The 12,665-nt window shown below is 46.6% G+C and overlaps 1 protein-coding gene across 2 annotated transcripts in view; it reads left to right on the top strand.

Annotated features, from left to right (window-relative positions):
• The window catches only part of LOC146816680 (adhesion G protein-coupled receptor F5-like), an 873,687-nt gene that overhangs the window by 494,212 nt on the left and 366,810 nt on the right, over nt 1-12,665 (top strand). For both annotated transcript variants that reach the window (XM_085610573.1, XM_085610572.1), the window contains exon 9: nt 902-1,102. In XM_085610573.1, the coding sequence (XP_085466699.1) occupies nt 902-1,102 (201 nt within the window). The remainder of the gene's footprint in view (nt 1-901; nt 1,103-12,665) is intronic.

The raw sequence follows: 12,665 nt of genomic DNA, 5'->3' as shown, positions 1-12,665 counted from the left end.
TGCTATTTACAATATATTTTCATCATCTTCCTGACTTGATGTCTCTTACTCTTCACTGCCCCTTTATTTGCACTTATAATTATAATTGCGTGTCCTGTTTCTTTTATCTTCCATTTTTGCCATATTTGTTTATTACATTTCTTATTGTTAATCTCAGTTGTTTGAGTTGCTATATTTGTAAATATTACGTTTTATTTTCTACTGCTCTCCTGTTTACCCACATTAGTGGTCTTGCTTGATTGTTCTCTGGGAAGCTGGTATTTATTGTGAAAAGTTCTCTAATGCCTGTGGGACATGTTTGCGCTATACAAATGTGCATAAATAAATAAATCTCTCCATCTACTTTCAAAACATTTGCCGTTATATGATCATCACGAGAATAAAGAGATTTAAATTTTGTTGCTAAGATTGGACCTTCTTCACACACGTTTTTGCACACCAACTTTCTACGCAAAACAGTCGACTGCAGGTGTACATAGTACGTTCATAATTCACAAAATCAAGAGCTGCAGGCATTAACATGTGCCCAAACGTAGTACAGTGGATTTTCCACAGTACATAGATGTTCCAAGCAGAGCAGTAAGGGGTGGAAGATGGTAAACACTTACAAAGTCATAGCATTTTGGGCGCTCACAGACTAAGGGTTTTCACACGCACCATTTACCTAAGTGTGCATTAAGGAGAAGGTAGGCACAAACTAATATTTCATGAGGATATTGGAGACGGAACTTCCTTAGGGGAAAATGTGCTCCGCCTGTCGAGAAAAATAAGGTCAGTCAATCCAAATCATAAGATGAAATGTACAATTTGTCCATTATGCCCCTTATGTCCTAATACTATCTCCATTTTCTTGATAAGGCATAGCTTTTGTTTTTAACGTATGTTTTTCCTTACTTTGTAGATCAAACGAATTTCACAATATCCCCAGACATAACTTTTCAAAGAGATAACTTGACGCTAACCTGCAGCACCAGATCTAACTCCACCTCTGTCAGTTGGACTCAAAATGGAGTTCCTGTCAAGATAAGCGCTAACAACACAATCAAAGATGGCGTGTCAAAATCAGTTCTGGTAATTTCAAACATCAATACTTCACATGCAGGTACACCATTTTCACTATGACCTAAGCATCTCTTGGATATGAAAGGGCTCTCTTATGAATATTGGCACCAAATCTTTGTTAAACTCAAATGATGAAAGTTATCTTCCAATTCAATTGCTGATTAAAAGCCTTCAAGGGTTTATTGGGTCTCCCACTCCCCTTGTTACGATTAATGGAAATTACACATTTAAAGCATGTTTGGAATAAAGCTTTATGGATCAGTTTGAATAAATTATCGGGTTACAGGTATGAAAGTGTTTTTTCAAACACTGTTTAGGGGCGTGGGCTGGGAAAATGGCCAATCGGAGGCTCTGACTCTGAGCTCCACTGCCCAGGTCAATAATCTTGCAGCATCCTCCCCGTAGGAGTGCTGATTTACTGAAATGTTAGCACGTATGCACACCTAAACCGAAGCACATCCTTCAGTTTCCCCTGCTATGGGAGTAGCTGATGGGAGCAATGGTGCCTGAATGAGCTGCCTGAAGAGGTAGATTGCATGGGCAACTGGTTTGTCTAGGAGCAGTGAGAGGCCGGCGAGACCCCTGATACACTGTGACGCCTGGAGTGGAGGAGCGGAGGACTGCAGGGCTCAGAAGCAATAAGGGAACCCCGTGAGTAGGGGGTGCGCCCTTGCGCTGTGAGGCTGGTGGCAGGAGCAAGGATCGTCAGGGGAGGGCCAGAGATGCTGACTGTGGAGGAGCTCTGGTATCCTGAAGCCTCCTGGTGTCTGTGCTGTGGGAGTCCGCTTAGGTCCAGTAGGCCGTGGGAACTGAGGCGGCAGAGAACTCGAGTATGGCAGATTGGGGCTGGCCACAAAGATATCTCTTACCCCTGAAATTGGAAGGACTGGGTGAGTGCGAAGACCGCTGAGGTCCAAAGCGGCCTTTGCTGACGTTGCCGGGTGGGGCTGGAAGCCTCGAGCTGAAGAGTGCGTAGCGGACGGCTGCCTGTCAGTGAGCCCCCTCCCCCAGAGAGGGAAATAACTCCAGTGGAAAACTAATGCGTCACTGTGAGGGGCCTGACCGTACATGTGTTGCTGTGGTCACGGGCTGCCTTGGGGCTTTGAAATGAGGTCAATATGCCTGGATGGTAAATCATGAAGGAGAAGAGCACTGGGGCATTCGGCGTGAGGGAGCTCTAGAAGCTGAAGACACATGGTGCCCAGCAGCAAAGGACCTGAGCCTGAAGTGAGGTGACATAGGGCAGTGGCAATGGTGTGGTGGCCTGCCTCTTGGGACCACTCGTGCCACTAAGGAACCTTGTTGGTAAGGAGAGGGCACCTGGACACCGCTTTTGGCTCACATGTCTTGACACTGAATGGTTAGGGTGCCGGCTTATCTCTGGTCAACTCAAGGAGCAGCGTACATGGGGTGTCCTTTATTAGCCGCTCTCTCCCCGAGGTGGGCCTTGCAGTGATACTGGTGTGGCAGGGGCTGCCACTACGCTCAGGCCGCCTGCTCGCTTACCCTCTCGGGTGCCGTATGTGGAGCAAAAGAGGAGCACTTTGACAGGGATGGAGTATTGCTGTACTAACTTTGCAGAAAAACACCTCCACGTGGATGTTCTGCTTGAGGAGGTGTGCACGCAGGAGTGAGCAGAGGTTGCCTGAAGGTGACAGTTGTGTGCTTGCTCAACGGGATTGTAGAGGGGCGTCACTAGCAGCATCAGTCAAGAATAAAAGGGTAGCGTGGACCAGGGATGGTTGTAGTGGATGGTGGGGAAAGACAAGGCACCCAAAGGTGTGCAGAGCAATATGATTATGCAATATGCTCAGCCCCAGGTCTCCTGCAGTGAAGTACGTGGCAGACGGGCGCTTCAGTGGTGGAGGGGGAGCCCACAAGGGTCGGCATAAATGGAAGCGATCCAGGGCTCCCACACAGTACTGGAGTGTAAGATTGAAACAGTGGCCATTGAGGTGGGCTTGTTGTGCGCCGACCTCAGGAAGGTGTCGGAAAGAGTGACGTCACAGAAAAAACGGTTGGTCAGCTGGATAGGTATGTGGTTGCTCTTAAGCAACAAGTAGCAAGACTATCGATTACCACAAAGATGCTTGAGGAAAGAGTGGAAGACGCCAAGGCCCTCTCCTGCCGCAACAACCTGCAATTAGTTGGGTTTCCAGAGGGGGCAGAGGGCTTATCTACTGAAGTCTTCCTGGAAAAATGGATCCTTTACGTGCTTCCGCCAGTGGGTGTATCACCTTTGTGTGCAGTGGAGAGAGAGCACAGGGCACTGGCGATGCACCTTCAGCCACGATCTCCTCCCAGGGACATCATTGCCAGGATTTTCAATTATCAGGTTGGGGACTGCATGACTTAGAAGGCCCGGAGGCAGAGGCATGAAGTTTGAAAACTGCACTGTTGCTTTTCTTCCTATACTATACCCGAAAAGTGCAATTACAGAGGAAGTCCTTTGTGGAAGTTAAAGCAAAACTCCGATCCATGGGATTATCATACAAGCTGCTGCTCCCAGTACTTCTTAGAGTGGTGGCACATAAAACAATGCATTTCTTTGAGCAGCCGGAGGAGGCCTGGCTAGAGCAATGGGACATGGTGCCTCGAAGAGAGCGGGGCACACAGAAACCTGGCCGGGGTGGGCGCATGGGACAGCAGAGGATGACACACTGGATGTTTTCTCCTGACCAATTAGTGATGGTGGACATTACTGATGCGAGAATCGAGATGTAGGTGGATGGCACACTAGATGAGGTTCCGATAGAAAGCGGTTGCCAGGTTACTATGCAGAACAGTGGACAGGAGAACTTGAAGCAGACCTCGTCAGGGTCAAGTGACATTGCTGCATTGATTCTGAACTGATGGTCAGGCTCTGGTCCTGGTTTGTGAGTATGTCAAGGAAGGGGGTAGAAACATGCAGTGGGGTGGCTACATGGACTCTGATGAGGCGGTTACTGGGACTTTACAACTATAATGACTGTTGTGTGTAATGGTATGCTGATGTTTTTCTTTTTCATAATGCCACCTGGGGGGGTGGGGTTATACCATGGTTTAGCTAGGCTAGCTGGGGTGACACTGTGCCCCACTGAATATGGGGGGAAGCAATGGTTGGACTTGCTCCTGCACTACAAGATAGTTTGGGATGGCATACCAGCCAGTTAATACACAGTGGGTTGCAGATTAACTGTATATGGGCTAGTACAGCTCAGAATGTTGGGTGATCTAGACCAGTTTGTTCATTGTTGTCATGTGATTGCTCAGGATGAGAGGAAGGAAGGGGGATGTTGTTGCTGTTTTTGTTCACGTTATGGTGCAAGTCATGCAATGGGAAGATTGCAGCAAGTATATCGGGATACTGGCAGGGTCATGGATGAACACAGGCATACGGGACCCTGCACATGACAGAAGGGAAAGGGGTTGGGATATTGTTTGTCACCCTGGTACTGAATTATAGGGTAGTCTCATGGAATATTAGGGTCATATGCAGTTATGCAGGAGATACAGGGTGTATTCCTACCTTGGATGAATTGGGGCGAGCATTGTGTGTTTGCTGGAAACGCACCTCATGGTTCCAGAGGCAGATAAAGTTAAGAAGAGATTGAGAGGGCAGCTGTTCGTGTCCAATTTGTCATCATATGCCCGAGGAGTGGTGATCTGGGTGGCACCTGAGGTCCTCTTTTACATGATTTACATGGATGTTAGATGGGGTGGATATCACTATTTTAAACAATTAAGGCCCCAATGTAGATGATAGGGATATCTTTCCTGCATATACAGACCTTGATAATGCATAGTATGGTGGAGCATCTAATGTGGATGTGGATAATTGCATTTATGTACAAAATGGCAGTAGTGGCTTGCATAGGGCATACTGCGGGGTGGTGGGGCGGGTGGGGGAAGGAGAGGGTGGGTGGTAGCAAACACGGACATACAATGGAACGGAGGAACACAATAATTACTTTCCTCTGTTCTGTCCTAAGTCCATGTTTGCTGCCCACCCACCCTGCCCCTCCCTCACCCCGCCCCACCACCCCGCAGCACGCCCTATGCGATCCTCTACTGCAGAATTATTTCTCTAACACGTGGTTTGCTACTCTTGAACCCTTGAGCAAGCTAATGGATTTACGTTATTTGACCCCTTTAGAGGGTCAAAGGCAATTATGCAATGTCATCTCTAGTAATTTCCATCTACCAATATATATATATATATAGATATTTGTAAATTACTCCATAGTATTTGGTAGTGTGTGTGTAATAAATGTACTTCTCCTTTTTCTAGAGAGAAAGTACTGACTGGACAGTCCTTTTTTGAGTGTTATTATTGCATGCCAGTGAACAGTTATTGGTAGCCCACACCATCACCCCTGAATAAGCCTTGGACTGCCCCGCTTTGCTACCCTGAGGGAGTAAAGTGCTACAATGGGACACTTGGTTCCCAGTAAGAAGAATTGTGGATCTATTTCTTGTGCAGGCCACACACCTAATAACCCAATTTCTTACATCTTCTATATAGGGAGATGCCAAAATCAGAACTGGCCTCTATGCACAGATGAGTGGAAATTTCTTTTGAAGATGATGGGAATGTAATGAACTGGCAACCATGTGGCCTGCCAAACAGTGCAGCCCTTTATCCAACTTTATAAATCTTACTCTGTTATTAAAGATCTTTGAGATAAGCTCTGCTTCTGTATTTACTGCCACTTAGCGGGTGCCAAATTGAACAGGAAAAGAGTCATCTGAAGCAGCCATTTTCGGCAGTATATCTGTCTGTTGGTTTCCAGCAGTGCTACAACAGTAGCACTGCATCCACGCAGGTAACTAGCATTAGTCTACCTTGACTGTTATTGGACCTGAGCCTTTGGCAGGTTTATCCCCAGACCTTTTGCCTTTTATGTCCTATTATTTCTAACCTGATTTTGTTGGCTTTCGAACTCTGGGTTCTTTATCGCTACTAATCAGTGCTAAATAGTGCAAATTGTGATTATGATTAGTTATCCCTGATTGGACTATTTGATTTACTGGTAAGTCCATAGTAAAGTGCACTGTGTGTGCCCAAGGCCTGTAAATCAAATGCTACTAGTTGGCCTTTAGCACTGATTGTGCCACCCACTCAAGTTGCCTTCAAATATGTCTCAGACCTGTCATTGTAGTGTCTGCGTACACAGGTTTTCATTGCCCTGTCAACCTAGTAATCCCATCCCCCCGCTTTGCTGTGTTGGCCTGCAGTTGCTGCTTCTGCCAAGGAGAGGAAAAGGACTAGAATTAGCTGTTTTCCTGCTTGGGGATTTTCTCCAAGGGCTTGTGTATGCTTGCCTCCTGTTCTGAAGTCTCACGGTTCGCAAAAACTTCACCTGAAGCATCCCTGAACTCCACTGCTGGGAGTTCCTACCTGCCTTGGGTGCCAAATTCAGTTCTGGGCCCTTGGAGGTTGTTCCTGCTGTAAAGAACTAAAGAAGTCACCAAAATCGACACTTCACCCTGCTAGCGGCTGTTTATTTTGATGCAATACCACAGTGTGGAAGAAAATCCCGATGCATAGCTCCGTGCGGCTGAAGAGATCAACGCGGTGCCTGCCCACAGCCCGACAATCCTCTTCACACCCAGTCAGCACACCATGTCTCAGAAGGCCGAGAACCCCTCACTTACTGCAATGCAAGCCCTGCTGTGCAGCTAAAATAAACAATGCATCGCCTGTCAGCAGCTACGGATATCGATGCAGCACCTGGATCATCGCTGCATAGACACGTAGCGCATGTAGTTTCTCAAATGTAAAAAGAACAATTGATAGACAGAATGCAGAACAATGTCATGCATTCACCCCAGTACAGAGATCTGGGCCTAAATCCATCGTTTTTTTGCTCACCATGCCTTACGTTTTGGACCCAGCCATATGCAAATCAGTCTTGACCCAGTGCCCAATGGGAACAGTCCAGCCCGAACTGTCTGGCCAGGTCCTCCCTGGACTGGAAACAAGCATCCTAGGACCCGTTTTGGGCTTTCAACCCTCATCAGCCAGGATAACTTGACTCCAGTGGCATGGAGAGCACGGGACCCACGTCTGAGCATACCCGTCCCACTCGGGGTGACAAATGCAAAAAGAACAATTGATGGACAGAATGCAGAACAATGTCATGCATTCACTCCAGTACAGAGAGATCTGGGCCTAAATCCATCGTTTGTTTGCTCACCATGCCTTCCAGTTTGGACCCACCCATATGCAAATCAGTCTTGACTCTGTGCCCAATGGGAACAGTCCAGCCCGAACTGCCTGGCCAGGTCCTTTTGACTGGGGGAGAATGTTTGCATTGTCAGCATTCCCCCCATCATTTGTTTGCTGTAACACTTTTCGCCCCAAGTGGGATGGGTATGCCCTGACGTGGGTCCCTTGCTCACTGCGCCACTGGATTCAAGCCAGCCTGGCTGAAGAAGGGTGACATACCCTGAAACCGGTCCCAGGAAGCTTGTTTCTGGTCCAGGGAGGACCTGGCCTGTCAGTTCGGTCTGGACTGTTCCCAGGGGGCACAGGGTCAAGACTGATTTGCATATGGCTGGGTCCAAACTGGGGTGGCGTAGTGGGCAAAAGAACAATGGATTTAACCCAGATCTTTTGACTGGGGAGAATGTTTGCATTGTCAGCATTCCATCCATCATTTGTTTGCTGTAACACTTTTCACCCTAAGTGGGATGGGTATGCCCTGACGTGGGTCCCTTGCTCACAGCGCCACTGGATTTGAGCTAGACTGGCTGAAGAAGGGTGACATACTCTTATACCGGTCCCAGGATACTTGTTTCCAGTCCAGGGAGGACCTGGCCTGGCAGTTCAGGCTGGACTGTTCCCATGGGGCACAGGGTTGTGACTGATTTGCATATAGCTGGGTTCAAACTGGGGTGGCGTAGTGGGCAAAAGAGCAATGGATTCAACTCAGATCTTTTGACTGGGGGAGAATGTTTGCATTGTCAGCATTCCGTCCATCATTTATTTGCTGTAGTTTCTCACGCATCACACCTGTGTGCCACGTTTTTCCACCGCAGCACCGGCTGATCAGAATCGCCTAGGAAATCGATGCATCACTTCCCCCTACAGCCCTGGATGCGATGCATCACTTCTTCTGCGTGCAGCAGAACTGTTGCATTGCCTCCCCCAGGACTCAGAAACTGATGCATCGCTGTGTTTTCCGAAGCTTCCCTCCTCTGCAGCTGTCTTGCCTTTTGGATTTTGACACATTTGAGGTACTTTCTCTAAAAATCACGCACCCATAGTTTCCTAAGGACTGAATTGCTAGAAAACTTTTTTAAATCATATTTTGAGGTATGTATGTTGGATTTTTGGCATTTGCTCTTGTTTGGTTTAATTAAATGTTGTGTGGTCCATTTCATGTGTTTTCACTGTGTTACTGTATGTGTTATGTACAAATGCTTTACACATTGCATCTGAAATAGGCCTGACTGCTCGTGCCAAGCTACCCAGTGGGTGAGCAGGGGTTGTCTTAGGTATGTAATCCCCTTATCCTGACTAGAAGAGGTGGTCCATACTTGGACAGGGTGTACACTACTGCCAACTAGAAACCCCCATTTCTAGCAACTGTTAATCATTATGAATACCTTTGATATTGGCCTAGGTGCTGCTCTTTTAGTTCTCTTACTTTGACTGTTGGCTGCCTGTGGTGATTCACATGGTGCAGGCATACTCCAATATTCATCACAGCTGTTTTTAGATTGCCTTTTTAGTATTTTTGTGCTAGGTACTTTTCAACATTTGCTGCTTTATTTACTGCACTCTATAGGCACCATATTGAAGGAGAAAGGGCCATCTTATGCAGAATGTTTTGACCACTGAGCAACCTAGCTGTCACATTTTTTAGAATGTGTGTACCAGTCAGTTCCTACGTAATAGTAATAGCACCACAGCCATGCAGCCTGCACACCAATGGCATGCCAAAGGCAAGCACATCTGTGCCCATCCAAGCACCAGCCGGGCACATGGGCAAAGAACCCTGTCCATTTTATGGTAGGTTCTCACAATAGAATAATGTATAACTGAAACATTCTTATCTTCCTTAGATCTATACCTATCTCCGGCACCCTACCCCTGAACGCTTCTCTTCTTTATGACCATGGCTCGTTTATCTCGCACACCCCTCTTAAGTTGCTCCCCTGCCCATCCATTCTGCTAAGAATGAGTCTGCAATCTTCAATTCCTCACTTAAATCGAATGTGATTAACGCTGAATCTCTTGTGAAACATAATTTAAAATTGCATTATTTTATTCTAGAAGAAGTGATTGGAGTTGCTTTTTGCAACGAGACCTAGAGCAAAGAATATTCTAACAGCAATTTTATTTTTTCAGTGCCTGTGTCGTATTGTATCCTCAGATGAGACCAGCTTACATAGCAGAGTGGCGATCTAACAATTATTTTCAAAGCTTTGCTTTATTTAAAGGGCTGAGGATTACTCCGATCAAAAGCACAGAAAAGCTTTGTGGTTATTCATGTAACACCCAAAATCATTATTAAGTATCTGCTTCCAAGCATCTTAGTGAATTTTTTCTTCCGCTCCTTAAGCAGTCATCCACATTCATCTTGTTAGGTGATTTCAGTTTCCATGCTCACAATTTCATCAACCATAGGGTCAAAGTTCTTATGATAGCTCCACCAATTTTGACCTGGACCAACATATCAACAAACCCACTCATGAAAAAGGCCATATACTGTATCTTATTTTTCCTCCTCCAAACGCATCAAAATTTAGAAGATAGTCCAGCTTGTTTGGTCTATTCATTCCACTAAAACATTTTGCCTTGATTACTCAGTGCCCACCACCCCAACCTGTGTGGACAATACTACCCAGCTCTCTATAGATAGTCTCCATTATCCTCAAGCCTACTTGTGATTCACACTGCACAATATCAGCACCCTGTTTTTTCTACTACTAATGGACTCAGACTTAACTCACCCATGACAAAAATTCTGATCTTTGGAACTCCTTCCCACTGGAATTGGTATTTTGCCGCTGTCAGCCCATGTACGGGTAGACTGGTCTCTAAGCACTGACACTGCATGTGCGTGTCCAATTTCCTGACGTGGTAATTTGACAGTGGCAAAATACCAATCAAGGTCCTTACCCGGTAATCGACATCACTGGATAATTTGCACCAGAATTGACACACAATTTAACCTCATGCTTAAGAGTATACCTATGGAACACAGCCCTGAGGAAGTCATAGGGTGAGACACCCACTGATGAAACATGTGTTGGCTGGCAGAAGAATTGAATAAAAAGAAAGGATTGAAGAACATGAGGAGAATGGAATGACTCACAATTGTGTTTATTGATATTGCGTGTGCTGGGAGAATTTTGCCCCTCGGCTTGCACAACAAATCATTGTGCCCATGGAGGGGAAGCAAGAGTCCATTGATTTGGCCGCTCCACCCACTCCCCAAAAAATAATCCTTGGTGTTTAGTGGAGGTGCCATGCCCACCCTTTTAGTAATTTGGGAACTGTCCTATCCTACTTAATGATTTTTTTTAAATAAAAGCCCCCAGTTGTCTAATGGCACCCACCCCTCACCTCCTCCACCCACCTTGCCATTCACAAAATTTTTTATGAATTTCTACTGTGGTCGAGTGGCAACCAACTTTTTTATTCCCCACCTTTACTTACTCCACCCAACCCTACATGTGTACGCTAACCAGCTTGGCCCTCGAGTAGACATCACACAACAAGCCACTCTCTTCCCCTGAACATGCAGAGGGTTTAAATTGTCCCACAGAGTCCTCTCATTCTTGGCCACGGTCTGTCTTCTTCATCTTGGTGGGGAACCAGAAAACCAACAGGGCCTTTGCTTTGCTGCAAAATGTCACCAGACAGTTCATCGTGCTTGATAATGTGCTGGACTAGTAATTTGAAACTGTGGGCAGAGGACGGACCCGGCTTACATGCCTCAACTCGCCCATGCAGAATTCCTCCGGGCTAGATGGCTGAGCGGAGGGGCATTTCTACAGAGTCCACGCTCGCTGCCATCCTCAAGGAAGTCACCAATATATGAGCTCCAAAATGTCCACCTTTAATGTCACTATCACGTATTTGGCAAACAATGTAAAATCCCTACACACTGAACTCTCTGGTATACACCAGTGCCTTAATTCCATTGATAAAAGGATGGCTGACTTAAACAGGCGGTACAACTCACAACCAGACTGGGAAACTGTCGTCCTTCGACTACAGAGAAAAGCGCTGGGATTGGAAAACCGACCCTGGTGGGGTAATATATGCCTCAACGGGGTGGCGGAGGGCATGGAAGGAGCTGATATGTTCAGCTTCCTCAGGTCCTTCATGCTGGCTGTGTGTCAGATCGCATTCCCTACGTTGCTAGAGTTTAGAGGGGACACAGACTGAGAGCATGCTCGTTCGCTGATCAGATGCACCCAGGACCATAAAAGCGTGTCTACTGAGACACAGCACACAAGGACCATACTACAAGCAGCAAAACGGAAGGGGCACCCATTCCATCATGATGGCAACATGATCCATGTGACAATAGTATTGACCTCAGGACTGTCTGTCCTCACCATTCCTTGCCAGGGCCCATTCACTTATAGCTGTTTCCTTCCCCCGCGGGCTTCACTGATTAGGAGGGGATGTAGTTGGCAAGGTAGCAAAGGGACCACAGCATGCATTTGCCTGCCAATGTTTTTACTGGCTGTCAGCACCATCTCTACCTCCCCCTGTGTCTGTCCCAGGACATTTCCCTGGGCACTGATGTTTCATTGCTCACTCCGCGGATCGAAGTTAGGGTTCACCAATGGGCGCACGAAGGGCCAGTTCACTCACTCCCACACTCTCCAGATCCCCTACTTGGACACAGGGATAATAACATACCTCACATTAACCGGTAAGGCTCCTGTTTCATGTCCTGTTATCTCTGTGTACCGACGACCCAACCTCTCTGTGACTGGTCACAGTTGCGGACTCACTGACCTTTCTCTTCGTGCCTTGGTGTCGCTCTGCCACTGAGGCTCCCCTGCCCATCGAAGCAAGATGCCTTTCTCCTTGTTGTATCAATGAACATGAATGGGATGTCCAGTTTGTTTAAGAGAAAATAAATCCTCCTGCATCTCCTACAGGAGCTTCATCTACCCTCTACCAAAATAGATAAGCTGCTGCCCAAAATGACATGGACCCCTGAGTCTCCTTCCTCCACAGCCTCCCACAGAAAATGTTAGATCATCATCTTAATCCACAAGTTGTTACTCAACAGACTCAGATGGCAGTTATATCTTTGCGAAACTAAAAACAGGTACTAATTCAAGACTTCATTTATGCATCAAACAGGGAAAAACAGTTTTTCTTGGCCAATGGATAGGTTGTTCACGGAATTTGAGCCTACCAAAATACTAGTGGGTGGAGCCTGGAATATGGCTCCTGACCAGATCGTAGATAGGAACGGCCCACCGATTGTCTCAATGCCTCAGAAAGGGCTCAGCTCAAACACCATATGGGAAACCACAAACTTATAGACGCTTGGAGGAAGGGCCACCCCACAAATACAGGCTATACATATATTTCGTCAGTACACAAAACTGCCATTAAGATTGATTACTTTACTTACCAC

Source organism: Triturus cristatus, chromosome 6 (assembly GCF_964204655.1).
Source record: "Triturus cristatus chromosome 6, aTriCri1.1, whole genome shotgun sequence".
Lineage (NCBI taxonomy): Eukaryota > Metazoa > Chordata > Amphibia > Caudata > Salamandridae > Triturus > Triturus cristatus.
The sequence above is the reverse complement of the archived record's forward strand: the minus strand, read 5'-3'. Positions and strand labels throughout refer to the sequence as shown.